Source organism: Canis lupus, chromosome 30 (assembly GCF_011100685.1).
Source record: "Canis lupus familiaris isolate Mischka breed German Shepherd chromosome 30, alternate assembly UU_Cfam_GSD_1.0, whole genome shotgun sequence".
In the NCBI taxonomy this organism is placed as follows: Eukaryota; Metazoa; Chordata; class Mammalia; order Carnivora; family Canidae; genus Canis; species Canis lupus.
The window spans coordinates 27,074,049-27,089,125 of record NC_049251.1 but is presented as its reverse complement, the minus strand read 5'-3'; the positions used below and the strand labels follow the sequence as shown (position 1 = coordinate 27,089,125).

Here is a 15,077-nt window from a genome sequence, read left to right as displayed (position 1 = left end):
TATTTGACCTTTTCCCTTTGCTTTCAAAGATTGTGTGGTTATAGGTTTGCTGAAAGCAAAAGTAAAGCCTATATGTTTATCAGTAAGAGAATATGGACCAAACAATGGTATATTCATGCAGTAGACATTATAAACCAGATAAAGTGAGTGAGCTAGAACTTAAAATGGATATATCCTAAACATAAAAATGGAAAAAAATTGTGTTGTAAAATAATAGTATAATTCTATGTTATTTCAAGTTTTATAATGAGCAAGACAATGGACAGTGCTATCTATTATTTATAGGGAATGCAGTAGTGGTAAGTATAAGAAAGCATTCATGGGAAGAATAATTCAGGATAGTGTCTTTCTCTGAAAAGGAACATAGAGGGGATGGGGTCTCACAGAAGTAAACATGGGGCTTCAACCATATCTATAATGGGGAAACAAGACCTAAAGGAAATACAGCAACTTGTAAGATTTGACAAAGCTAAATGATAGGCATATTGGGGAGGATTATTGTATCCTCTCTGCTTTTCCTTTATGCTGGAAGTATTTCAAAAGAAACTAGAAAAAAATAGTAAGAGCTCTGTCAGTTTAACATCAAAGCATGATCATCACTTTAACTAAAAGGACCCTTGTTAAATCAAGAATGCAGCCATAGTGTGTATAGTTTCCACTGCTAATGTGTCAGCAATCCAGGCCTCTCAGAACACTCCTTCTTGGGTATTGAGTCTGTGTACTTTTCCTAGGTCTAGAGTGTAGCTAAAATGGATATATGGTAAGTGATACCTGTAAGTTGTTTTGGGTAGATCATCTTGACAGTTCTTAAAAAACTGTGGTGCCATCTCTTAAATTGTCCTTCAGACTTACTGAAGGGTCAGTCTAAATATGTAATACAGCTGCTCTTTTCACCACAGCAAACCAGAAGAGGTGATGAAGTTAGCCGCTTTTCAGGCAGTTGTTATTTCTTGGTATCACACATGAGAATGAAGATACAAGGAAGTTCTAGGGAGTTAAAGTGACATCTGTTTTCCTAGGATTGGGGCTTGTAGCAAACAAGAAATCCTTGGTCATTACTTCAGGCTAAAATATCTCCCCATTTTCATTTAGGCTGGGAATCAGAAAATTTTCCTGTCAATAGGGGCCTAATTTGGGGAACAAAGGGTTCTGTGGTGTTCAAAGGAGAAGGTGCTGTGAATGCATGCATGCCTGTATCAATTTGTGTTTAAGTACTTGAAACAGGTCTTTTGGACCACTGTATGTGTAGGAAAAATGTACAAAAGATAGAAAGATTAAAAGGTTTAATGGATCTTAGAGCCAGTGGCACCTATGTTTGTTCTAGCTGCTTCATGTTGTATAGCCACCTATGAGGAAGATGATATTATTTCTGTTTTATTATTTTTTTAAGATTTTGTTTTAGAGCATGTGCACACTGGCAGGGGGAGGAGTAGAGGGGGAGGAAGAGGGACAAGCTGACTCTGCGCCCAGTGTGAAGCTTGCTGGATCCCAGCACCCTGAGATCACAACCTGAGCTGAAATAAAGAGGTTGGATACTCAATAGACTGAGCTACCCAGGCACCCCATATTTCTGTTTTAAAGATTGAGAAACCTGGCTTAAGGAGGCTAAGAAACTTGGCAAATATCATAGTCTTAAAGTTGTAGGGTTGATACAGAGCTGCCTGATTCAAAAGCTCTTGCTTTTCCTCCCTCCCTTCCTTTCTTTTTCTCTTTCTCTTCTTTCCTTTTTTCTTGTCACATATCCCCTTTTATAAAAGTAGGAAATGAATAGGATATTCCTTTCCTGCTCTGTGGTTTGGTTTGAAAAAATTCTTTGTAGACACTTTGGTTATTTTCCAAGTGACATTATTCTTGATGAGTTGAACAAATGTCTTAGGCATGTCCAGATGTATTTGTATGGGGGAATAAGAACTACATTGCAGGAGAGCTTCTTGGCGGAAGGTAGAAATTGAACAGCACTCTTCTTGTATTGAGTTTGGATGGAAGTGAAGTTGAAGAGGGAGCAGGTACTGAGCCAGAAGAGAGAGAGGCCGAGTGGAGATGAGGAGATAGGAGAGGGGAGAGAAACACAGGTTCAGGAACATACAAGAAAGATAGGAACAGACATGAAGAGTGACAGATGCAGGGGCTTGGGTGTGGGTGCAGCAGTGTTTTTCCACATGCAGAGTGTCTCATACTATACAAGATGAAATACTTATCTCCTATATTTACTCCCCCAATTCCTTTTTTTGCTGTTGTTGTTCAGATGGACATTGAATATGAGGAACTGTAAATTAAAACATGGATGTGATATTCTGTGTTTTTATTCCTTTATATTAACAACTTACTGTTGCTTTCTAGATTGCTCTCAGTGAAGATGACTTAACAGTTTTAATGAAAATTTTGCTAGAAAATCTTGGAGAAGCTTCTTCACAGCCAAGCCCTACACAGACTATCCAGGAGGCTATAAGAATAAGGAAAGATGTTCTGGGTGGGCCCGACAACCTCAAAGGTATAAATTAATGAAGATTTTTGCTTTCATCATGGAGAAAAATTAGTGTTAATGCCATATGTATGTTTAGTGTCTTTTTAGTTGTCTAGCATAATGTGGTATGAACTGATTCAGTATTGTAGTATTTACTGTAGAAAATTGGCTTGGTACAGGGCCTGGGGCTGCCTTGGAACTCCCAAAAAAGGAGGTATGCTCATTGTCTTCTGTAAGAGGAGAAACCACCTATTGTCTATAGGATACATGTTGGCCCTTTACTTAAAAAAGCTGAATTTGCTGAATTCAAAAGCCACTGAGGTGGTGGACCTTGAGATTATAGCAAATTAGGCACACAGTATAGTAAGGTTCCAAAATAGAGAGAAAAGGATCTCGGTATCCTACACTGATGACTGGCCCACAACAAAGGAAGGTTGTTTTGTATAAAAACAGCTTCATTTATTTGGTTTTATTAGAGTGATATAGTCATATATGTAAGGGAATTTTCCACATTATTAGAATGGGATCTTTTAAAATTATTTTAAATTCATTTTTAAAAGATAATTTTTATAAAATGAAAGTGTCCTTCGTGCTCAAAACAGTTATTTAAAACATAATTTTAATCTGTTTTAATCATTTAAAGTCATTGATGGAACATCATATGTTTTATTAAACTTATAAATAGGTTATGTTTCCATGGCTGAAAAGAGATGAAGTATCCCTTGCCCTTCTAATAAATGGTCCCATACTGCTGTGCTTTTATAATGTTCAGATCATCAGCTGTTACTTCAGAAAGTAATAGATAAAAAAACTCCCAGTTAATAATACCATTAATATTGCTTCTTCTGTGGTTGGACCCAGTGTGTTTTGAAATCACAAAATAAATGACTAGAGCAGTGTGCAGAAAAGGTTTTTGTTTCAGGTGGATAGTAATGAGTACTCCCTGGGCTTAGTGAGGCCAGCATCTTCTCCCCAGATTGGGTTTATGCTACAGTATGGATAAATGCTAGATAAGCAGGCTGTTGGTATGGTTAGACAGGAACTGTGTACAGATGAATAAAGATAGCAGGCAGGCTTTATGTGATTAATGATCTCATTATGTTCAGCTGTGGTCAATTTGTTTATCTGGTTCTGGCTATATTGTTAATGTGGTCCTTGGGAAAACTTGTGAATTCAGATGAAAGCTGCAAAAGAATGAAGATTAGAATGTGAATTACTTTCAGGAAGAGTGAAGGAAAAATAGTGTTTTCCAAATCGGAGAAGCATTTATCTGGTTAAAATTATGCAGTGTTTTCTCTTCTAGCATCTTGTAAGAGCGCTTCCCTATAAATGATCAAAGAATAGAATCAGTCTCTAATAGAGATGATAAAATCACTTTGTAAGAATGATTGAAAGCAGTATCTATTCTTACTCTTATTGGCTAAAAAGTTTTTGCCTAAAGATAAGGGAATGGACAAAATTACTTCTTGAAATCTCTTACCTTGGAATTTCAAAAGCTCCCTGTCCCATGTTATATTTGAGCTCTGTTTGACTCAGCTATTGAATTATATTCTGTTCTTGTCAACGTACTGAGTTGGGTGATACAGGTAATTAAAAATAGAATTACACGATGCTAGCAGAGAATCTGTTACTGACTAATTGTCTGTTATAGGTCAAAGATTTTATTTTTCTGTGCCTCCAATTTCATAATAAGACCCCTTCTTTTTGTTCCTTTTTAAAAAATGTAGGTGGCCTGCCTCTGTCATTTTGTCCTGTACTAAACATATACAGAATAAATCATTGCCATTTTATTTTTTATTTTTTATTTTTAAATTAAAAAAATTTTTATTGGAGTTCAATTTGCCAACATATAGCATATCATCCAGTGCTCATCCCATCCCGTCAAGTGAATCATTGCCATTTTAATTAATTGTCTCATAATATGGTTTAAAGAATCCTAGAAGTATGATACACATTTAGAATAATAAATCATTAGCTTTTAAAATAAGTTTAAAATAATGTACCTACTTAAAGCTTTTTAATTTTCATACTTATGTTTGAACCATCAGAACAAGATTTGACAGACTCAAAGCTTTCTGTGGACCAAAATGTCACTCTCCAATTTGACTTTCACTTTGAATCTCTTTCCATTGTCCTTTATAACAATGATATCAACCAGGTATGTAGTCCATGTCTTTATTAGAGATAAATCTAAAAATGCTAACAAAGTAAAGACAATGCAAGACCAATGTATATTCTCTAGGCCAAATGGAATTTAATAAACATATTAATTTTTTTTACTTCTTTCCAAGTAACATCAGCACTGAACCACTTAGATCCGTCTCCAGTAGAGGAATTTATGTATACATATATAACTATTTAAGGAGAATAATTTAGTAGTGGCTTTGAAATGTTAGAGGATCCTTTCAAAGTTCATGATTATCCAGTATATGTAAGCATTAATTGTATTTCTATTGAATAAATTTTATATATAATAGATATGTATGAAGGATACACATTAGTAGATTGAAGAATGAAGATCTAGTGCCATGATTTGAAGTAATAATGAATCAGTAGTATTTTAGAAAGCTATTTTTTGTTATGTAGATAGTATCTTCAATAAATATTTTTACTATATCAGTTATGTTATATTACTCATAAGTACATCATGTGATAATATCCATAATCTGCAGTGATTATATATATCTGTTGTTAATGTTTATTTATGTTATATTTTATTTTGTTTTCTAAAAGTTATACAATATTCATATATTATTACTGTTGAGCCTTGAGCTAGTATCTGCCATTTATGCAATAAAGTACTTTCGTTTCTAATGTTTAATGTTAATGAAAAGAACAGAAAATGACCTTACGGAAAATGAACAGTTAAATGTATTCTTCATTTCACTTAAGGAGCCATCATTCTATTGGTTCCCCAGCCTTAGAATGTTGGTATTTTTTTTACTTTCTTCTCTGTTCACCTTTATTCGTTAGACACTGAGTATTATCATTTTTTTCTTTCTTTCCTGTCACTTCTCACTGCTACTTTATTTGAAATTTCTTAGCTTACCCTACTGCAATGGCTTCCTTGTTTGTTGCTTTTTCCTTTCATCCATACTGGACATTGGCACAATTTCAGTTTCCTACATGAATCTCATGTAGCCATTTACAACTTCCCATTTTACTAAAAAACATTCAGTATTATGTAATCTGAATTTTACCTTATTAAAAAAATTAAGTGGCTCCAAGTTGTTTACATCAATAACTATATATTGTGATGGGTAGATATATGTCACAGATCATGTCTATTAATAGTTACAGATCAAAAGTTTGTGAATTATTTATATTTTAAAAACTTACATTCCAAATTTGCCAATAATAATGTCAATAAGGCCTGACTCATATGCATCCAATGTACTGTCTTGAGTGACAGATGGAAAGTTATAACCAAGTGTGTCAGGAATGAATGGCACGTCACTAGTACTCCTTATATCCATGTCATCATCCTTAGTGAGTAATTATAATTGAGGTTCTTTACTTCCCTGAAGAGATTTTTGTTGGTTGGTAGGTTGGTTTTTTGCTTTGAGGGGGAGTTGTTTTTTTAAGGTCCAAGCATATGTACAGAATTTGGAGGTATATGTTACGATTAAATAATTTTTTTTCCTGTAAATGAAAGTTTAAATCTTTAGTTTGGAATTTGAGATCTCCATTAGGCCCATATATTTCTTTCCAGCCCTCATTCCCTACCATTCTTTTTTTTTTTTTTTAGTTTAAATTCTAGTTAGTTAATTGGTTTCAGGAGTAGATTTTAGTGATTTATCACTTACATACCTACCATTTTTTAATTGGAATATTCAAACCTGAAGAGCTCGTACCTTGTGCCCTCAGAGCATCTTTGAACTATTTACTCATGTTTTTTCCCCCATCTAGAATGTCTTTTACCTGCTCTTAGCCAGTCTGATCTCTTTCAGTTTCTGAGGCTCAATTCAGTTCTCACCTTCTTCATGAATTTTTCCTAGCCTGCTGTGATCTCTTTGACCCTTTGAGCTTTTGCTGTTTGTATTCTTTACCTAATCATTAATACTCTTTGTGGAATATGGGAGGATTAAATATGAATAAATAAATGCCTATATGTCAGTCTTTGATCAGTTGCAACTTACAGCATCTCCTTGTAATGTTTCTTGTAATATATTTCTACTTTCTATATTTGTTAGGGTACAAGCTCACCGAGATCATCTACTGTATCTTGTTCTTTCTCATAAACCCCATAGTTCCTATCACAGTGTTTTTTACAGAAGAGCTTATTAAATATTTATTAATTAGACTGATTAACAAAAATATTTCCTGATTATTTTTGTGTTAAGCTATGAGATAAATTTGTATATATTAACCATTGTTGAATATCAGTGCACACATTATTTTTTTGTATGTACATATACACTCACAAACACACATACTGCTCTGTTTTATTCTTGTGTTTTAACACCTATACCTTTAAATTTTGTTTTACTGATTTGCTTTTGTCTCTGAGTTAAGAAATGTGTTCAAAAGTAATTACATACTATTTAAAGATAATTGATTCTTTTGCTTGAAAATATGCCACAGGAATCCAAACTTTCATTTCACAATGACAGTTTCCGGCTTGGTGAACTCAGGCTACATCTTATGGCCTCCGTGGGGAAGATGTTTAAGGATGGCTCAATGAATGTCAGCCTTAAACTGAAAACATGCACACTTGATGATCTCAGAGAAGGCATTGAGAGAGCAACATCAAGGTTTGTCATCTCTGAACCTGCTGTACATTATTTAAAGTTGACGTTGTACCTTGCATTGCTGCCAGGCATTGATTGCTAGGCTTGGGATTATCAAAAGATGTCTTTGGTCATGCTTCGATTTGAAGTGCCTCAGTAAATAGTGCTAATATCAGATTCAATTGCTTTGAAGTTTGAATTAAAGGGAAACTTAATAATAAAATGGACTACTGTCTTAAAAGCAGGAACCAAGAGAATGTAAGAATTTTAATAATGAAATCCACATGGGGTGGTTTGTTGGTAATATGTTTTTCTAAATTGTCCCCAGTAGGCAGGATCTTTTTTTTTTTTTTTTTAATGTCTAAATATCTAAATGTCTAAAACCTTCAGGTTTTAGATCTTTGTCTTACTTATTTTTTCTATATATTTTAAAACAATGTTCTGAAATTTCTGTCAAAGTTTTACTAGAAATGGAACCCCTAGCATTTTCACCTTATCAATCCAGTTTTAAACAGTAACTTATATCAGCCTTCAATAAAGTGGGAAATAATGTAACTTTAATAGTCAATTATATTTTTATTACTCTCTCAAATAATGAGACATAATATTTTTGTCCTTGACATTCTTTGGAGGAAAACTATGCTGCTCCCTAAATCTAAGACTCCATTGAATACATACTGGATACTTCTGAGCCCTTTGTTTTTCTTGGAGATGAATAAATGAGGAAAGAGTGCTGTCATGCAACCAGCTTTTCTAGTTTGCAAATTTCATGTTTGGGGTGGCTATCCACTATTGTATAGGCAAGGATGGTAAAGGCCGTTTTCTGTTTGGTAACCTGCTCTTCCTATCACATGTGAGGACATAAGGGAACTATCATTGCAGACACTTGATAAACATTGACTGATTTGAATTGGATTGAATACTTTTGGACTCATTATATAGGATGATCTTTGGAAATACATTCATTCAAGAAGGTTTTATTTCATAAAATAATTTAAAGAGATTGTCCTTTAAATTTTGTGGGACCACATTAATGTCTTTTGTGAATTGCCAAAATTCCTTTCAGTAGTCATTCATTTATTTTTCTGATATTGCATTATAATTATATTCTGTAATTGCTTAATAACATGAATCTTGCTGTGGAGATTAGAGGACAATGTCTTAGTTGCTCATTAGCTAATTAGACTCTGGTTAACACTGACCTGTTTTCTGTTCAGATTACAAACTCAAAGGTGAATGAAAGATTATTTTAAGATGTTTAGGAAATTTTTCATCTTTTAAATTATTTTGCAAGAATAAAATAATGAATGTACATATTTTTTAGAATGATTGATAAAAAGAACGACCAAGATGACAACAGTTCTATGATTGATATAAGTTACAAACAAAGCAAAACTGGAAGTCACATTGATGCTATTCTTGACAAGTTATATGTATGTGCCAGTGTGGAGTTTCTGATGACTGTGGCTGATTTCTTTATCAAAGCTGTGTCTCAGAATCCAGAAAATATGGCAAAAGAAGCACAGATTCCACTACGACAGACGGCCACAGCAAAAGTCAAGATGGAGAAAGGTTAGCAGCAAAATGTATCTGTCATAGATGACAACTTGTCATATATATATTAACAAAGATTACAGACAAAAAGATGAATGGACAATTTAAGAAAGAAAATTGCTCTTTCTAATTTAAATATATTCTGTGGAAAAACTTCAGTAAGCATAAATTTTTTAGAGAGATAGAGTAGAAATATATATTGGATTAGGGGCTAAGAAACCTCTGCTCTGGTTCTAACTCTGCCATTAACATTTGCTTACTTATCCAAAAATTGGGGGAGTTAATCTGGGTCTTTGGCTAGCAGTCTGTTTTATAGAAGGGCAATCATTTATTCAAAGAAAATATATGAAAGAATTATAGCACATTGAAGAACAGTTGAACAGATAGAGCCAGAGAGTGGGGATATGGAGCACCCAGCCTGATGCCCCTGGACATCACTGTAAACAGCTTTAAACTCACCGGAGTATTTGCACGTGTCTGGTATTGATGTACACTGAAGTTATTTCCCTGCTCAATAAATTGTTTATTCCAGCATTACTAAGTAGACCAGTGATTTTCTGTGTTAAATTATAATAGTTTAAGATCAGACATTTATCTTTCTAATGTATAACTGAGCAAGATTGGAAAATGCCATTTACTGGCAAGATCAGAATTTAATTTTTCCATTTACCATACCTACATAGTAATCACATATGATATCTCTATATTCACATATATATTTAATGTATTTATAGTATAGATTGTAGTACACTGACTATGCATTTTTTTTTTTTAATTTTTATTTATTTATGATAGTCACAGAGAGAGAGAGAGAGAGGCAGAGACATAGGCAGAGGGAGAAGCAGGCTCCATGCACCGGGAGCCTGACGTGGGATTCGATCCCGGGTCTCCAGGATCGCGCCCTGGGCCAAAGGCAGGCGCCAAACCGCTGCGCCACCCAGGGATCCCCCTGACTATGCATTTTATGGTAAAATCAAGGCCAACTTTGATATCAGAGTCTCTTATCCTCTTCCTTATATTCCCCTCTCTTGTTTTTCCCTCCTTGTCTTTGCAACATAGTCTAATACATGCTCATGTATATTATGTACACACTTGAATTCTGACAAAAACGACTTCAAAACAAGATTATTCTTGCTAGGTCAAAATGGAAATGTTCTTCTTATGACAGAAATCAGATTACATTATCCCACAGAATCAGCATTTGTTAATAATCATTTATCATTAGTATAACTATTAATATTGTTAGTTCTTCAATATCCATTATAACAAGATAATAGAAACAACTTAGTGACTTAAAGATAATATATACTCAAGGGACAGGATATATTTTACTACAACTTTTTTGGTTCCTATTTTTGGTTTTTCAGACGACTCTGTAAGACCAAATATGACTTTAAAGGCCAAGATCACAGATCCCGAAGTGGTATTTGTTGCCAATCTGACAAAAGCTGATGCTCCTGCTCTGACAGCCTCATTCCAGTGTAACCTCTCTCTGTCAACATCCAAACTTGAACAGATGATGGAAGCTTCTGTGAGAGATCTTAAAGTCCTGGCTTGCCCTTTTCTCAGAGAAAAAAGAGGAAAAAACATCACCACAGTAAGAATTATCTTATTATAAGCTTGGAGTGAAGAATGACAGAAATGGTGGATTCATAGAATCCTGGAATATGAGGGCTCTATAAGACTTCAGAGATTATTTGCTGTAAATGTGAGGTTTTACAGATAAGGATGTTGAGTTAAATGATTCAGCCATGGCTGTTAGTGACGGAACTAAGAACTATCTTTATACTTGTTTTCTTTTCATTGTGCCATCTTTTGTTGAGCGGTTTTTGAATTTTAGTACAAATCAACATTCCTTTTCATCTGTTTTTTCATTTGTTTACCACAGTATATCCAGTGAATGAATGAACAAATGCATGAACAATTATTAAAATCTTTAAGCTTAGAATGAAAAGAATTTCATTTGGAGTCATGTGACCAAAAGAGATTGTGTTTTGCTGTATCAAAAGTTAACTTCAATTATTTGTTCACATTATTGTTGAAAAATATGATTTTAGTTAATTGGCTTAATTGCCATAAGAATAATTTTTAAATGTTAAATTGGAAATATAACATTAAAGAGGATCATTATATGACCCTTTTGCAGTGTTACTTTAAATTAAAATTTGTAGTGGCCTACATAAAGAAATGCAGTGCTAGGCTTAGTCTGTACTTTATCATGGAGCATTCTTTAGCAGGATCATCTTCTTTTGGCATATCACAGAGAGCTTATATTAATCACTCTGTTAAAAGTTCATCCCAATTTGTTTGAAATGACAGTTATGCAACACTTAATTCCCTCATTCAATTCAGATGCAAGGTTAGTTTATTTCTTTAATGATAAATGTATATAAATGTAAGCTTCAAAGTTTTAGTACATCATTGGGTTTGAAGATTTGAAATTTATTCTTGTAAGGACCTTATATACTTAGGACTGACCTCTATTGATCATATGGAAACTTTCTATTTACCTACCTTACCATAGTCTTTTTTAAATGTGTTAACAGAACTCTTTATGTAAATTAACAGTTTCAAGTGATTTAGTGGTCATAAAAATTACAATGAAATAACAATTTCATTTCCTCAGGTACTTCTTTGTGAATGTAAGACTTTAATATAGTCTTTACTTCATCTTTACAGATATTTTAAATCCATTTTTTTTTTTTTTACAGAGGGCATCATTTAAAATATATTTCAGTGAAAGGAAATATTTTAAGCTTCTATTAGTAAATGTACATTATTACTTATGAATTTGATCTAGAGGAATTAATAAGAACTGCTTAAAGTACTTTTACAATGTTCACAGATTTGTCATAGTTCAGAAGGGCCCTCACAAGAAATTCTCAACTAGTTTAATTTGCCTTTTGCTTTTAGTAGTAGACTGTAAAGATCTCCAGTTAAGTAAGACATGTTCTTGTGTGTATTTTATATATACATATATATATGTATATATATATATATATATATACATATATAGGAAATGTGAATTTCATTTATTTGTTTCTAGGTCTTACAGCCATGTTCTTTATTTATGGAAAAATGTATGTGGGCCTCAGGAAAACAAAATATAAGTATTATGGTTGAAGAATTTATAATTAAGGTTAGTGCCTTTCATATTATTTGAGTAAAAATTCTTATTTTTCTAACAATATCTTTTACTAGCTGTTGTAACTATAGCATTATGCTAGTCATTCACATAGTTAAACAGTGAATACCACTAACATTAAAATACTTTTTTCTTGAAAGCAAATGTTTTTTTCTATCTTTTTATAAAAGAGTACTTTTAAATATCTACAAATGATCAGGATAGTTTTTATCTCTTATATTATTGGCATGTGTGTATGTTAGAGAGGAGATTGGGTTTGGGGGACAACAGATGAGGTGGAAAGAGAAGGCAAGGAGGGATGGAAAAATGAAGTTATTATCGTTTGTAGTAAGTTATTTTTAGGCTTTTGAGGTATGATTTGAATTTAATAATTGTGTAATTAAATGTTTTATTTGTCTTATGAAATATTTACAATGACAGATGTATGCTAGAAATAAATTATTAGGATTTGCTTTTTTTTAAATCTCTTACATTTGAAATATTGAAGAAACAATCTCTTCTCCAATGGCATTTGTATTGTTTAAGTATGACCTCATGATAGCTTATAAGTGGAAGATATAGAATACTTTCCAAAATCTATTTCTTTCTCTGTCCAAAGGACCCAAAATTTGAGATGGTTAATACCAATTCTGATAGTAGCTATAAAATAGCCAATAGTGATTAAACCAAGGCTCAAACTAATATCATTTGAGTTACCATACAAATAACAATATAGATTTCTCTCAATGTTTTAAAATACTAGGTAGTTTTAGATTTTATTTTGTTAACAAATTTATTTCTTTAAAAGCTTAAAGTAGTAAATGGGGGAAGAAGTTCTTAAATTTGCATGCACTTAACCTAAGACAATAGGTTAAGGTGCTGGGGGAATTGTCTTTTCTTTGTATATCAGCTTACTTGTTTATTAAGCAAACATTTTTTGAGTTCTTACTATGTATGAAAAATGTCCTGTACAAGGTATTGGGAATATAGTCCCTACCTTCAAAAAATTTAATGACATATGTGAGAGAAAGAAGTAAATCAGTGAGTCCAGCTTTCAGAGCTAGAGGCGTGCACAAGGTGCTACAGGGAGCACAGGCAAGGGGCCTCTAATTCAGATTAGGACATCCGAACAAGCTGCCTTAGGGTGGGGCTGCTTGAACTAAGTTTTCAAAGTCTGATGAAGGTTAGATGGACAGGAAGGGTAAGGGTTATTAAGACAGAACCTGCAGTATGCACAAAAGCAGGGGTATGAAAAACCCTTTTAAGACTTAGAGGGGTAATCCCACATGGCTGGAGAGAAAAGTGTGGTGGAGTTGTAAGATTGAGAGCACTAATTATAGGTGACATTGCTAAGGCAAGGACAAAAAATGGACTTGATTGACAGGTAAGTTTGGGAAGAAGTACATATCAGATCCTTCATTTGGTGATGGAATCCTATCTTTTTAGCATATTAAATGAGTAAAGGATGTGAGAACTGAACAGTATAGGAATCCACTTAACTTATTTAACTCCTATTGCTTAGACTTTAGGTTTCCTTTGTTAGCTAATTGATTAGGTATTAGTCACAAAGGCCTTTGTGTCCTAAGCTGAACAGAAGTTTGAACTTTATCCTTAAAGTTATGGGAGATTGAAGATTTATGGCATAGGAATGGCATTCCCAGGTTTGGGTTTTAGAAAAATAGTGCTGGTGGAAGTGTGGAGGATGGGTTCTGAGGATGCGGACTGGACAAGAAGGCATTGTCAGCGTAGAGCTAAGGCACAGTGATAGGAATAAGGAGGTGAGCAAAGATACTATACAAAGATAAAAGAGGTAGAATTTGCAGATCTTGGGCTAAGTGTAAGGAGATTCCTGGTGATCCTTAGGCTTTTTGTTTTAGTAAGACAAATGAAAACCATGTATGTATACCTTGATGAGGATCATGTATGTTAGTTTAGTTAATACAGCTATTTGAAAAATGAAAAAATCAGTTATACTTCTACATTTTTCTGTTTACGTAGCACTTTTTTATTCTGAATTGATCAATTTAACTTTAGTTTTTAACAATTGACCGATAATGTTAATTACTTAATTCCAGATTAGCCTGAGCAGAAATCATCATTATGAGAGAGGTTAGTTGACTTGACATATAATTTTGTGTATTCCCTTTTGTTTTCCTTAGGTTTGAATGTAATATATTTAATATTTACTTATATTTAATTCATTTTTTAACTTTTGTGTTATGTATTCTTCTTATGTGGGAAACAATTTATTCTTAAAAGTTTTCTGCTTTCTTTTAAAGATTTCACCAATAATTCTGAATACTGTGATGACAATCATGGCTGCTATGTCTCCAAAGACAAAAGAAGATGAATCCAAGGATACATCTAAGGAAACAGAAAATCTTTGGGGTGTCAAACCTATTAGTGATTATAACTCTTGGTTTCTTGGTGTTGACATGGCAACCGAAGTAACAGAAAATTTCAAAGACATTCAGCATCAATCAGTAGAGGAAAATTGTGCTGTTGCTGTAGAGTCAGTTCAAGTTACCTTAGAATGTGGCCTTGGACATCGAACTGTACCTTTATTGCTGGCAGAGTCTAAGTTTTCTGGAAATATTAAAAATTGGACTTCCCTAATGGCTGCTACTGCTGACATGACATTAGAGGTATGATACCACCATTTAGTACTTCCAGAGCCAACTCCTCAAAAGTACAATTGCAGAACTAGGATGTGAACTTTTGTTTGTGCATCATCAAAGCAAGTGTAATATCTATTAATAGATAATACATTCTAACATTAACTTGTTAATACATAGTATTATTTCATTGGCTATTATTTTTTTGTTAAATAATTTGTTTATGGCAGTAAAGTAAGAGTAAAGGAAAATGCACCCTCCTTATTAATAGATATTCTTTGTATCTTCAGATGTGTTAAAATGACAATTGACATGTAACATTAATTACATAATACTTTTTCCTACTGGTTATAGAAATATGTGGTTAAAGTTGAAAGACTCTGTTAATATAATTCTGTGCCTTTCAGGTTCACTATTACAATGAGACTCATGCTGTTTGGGAGCCACTGATTGAGCGAGTGGAGGGGAAGAGACCATGGAATTTAAGGCTTGATGTAAGGAAACCATGAAATATCTTTATATTGAATGGTACTGAGGACATTCATTTATATTTTTCAGTACAATGATTCTCAGGATGTGGTCTAGGATTC

General features: G+C 33.4%; 1 protein-coding gene across 4 annotated transcripts in view; it reads left to right on the top strand.

Moving 5' to 3' along the window:
- VPS13C (vacuolar protein sorting 13 homolog C) overlaps positions 1–15,077 on the top strand; it is a 169,144-nt gene that overhangs the window by 98,901 nt on the left and 55,166 nt on the right. For all 4 annotated transcript variants that reach the window (XR_005381733.1, XM_038580596.1, XM_038580597.1 and 1 more), the window contains 8 exons: positions 2,341–2,491; positions 4,513–4,622; positions 7,049–7,218; positions 8,519–8,766; positions 10,116–10,345; positions 11,795–11,887; positions 14,152–14,517; positions 14,895–14,981. Coding sequence is in view for 3 of the 4 variants with exons in the window: in XM_038580596.1 (XP_038436524.1) it covers positions 2,341–2,491; positions 4,513–4,622; positions 7,049–7,218; positions 8,519–8,766; positions 10,116–10,345; positions 11,795–11,887; positions 14,152–14,517; positions 14,895–14,981 (1,455 nt within the window). In the remaining variant the exon portion in view is untranslated. The remainder of the gene's footprint in view (positions 1–2,340; positions 2,492–4,512; positions 4,623–7,048; positions 7,219–8,518; positions 8,767–10,115; positions 10,346–11,794; positions 11,888–14,151; positions 14,518–14,894; positions 14,982–15,077) is intronic.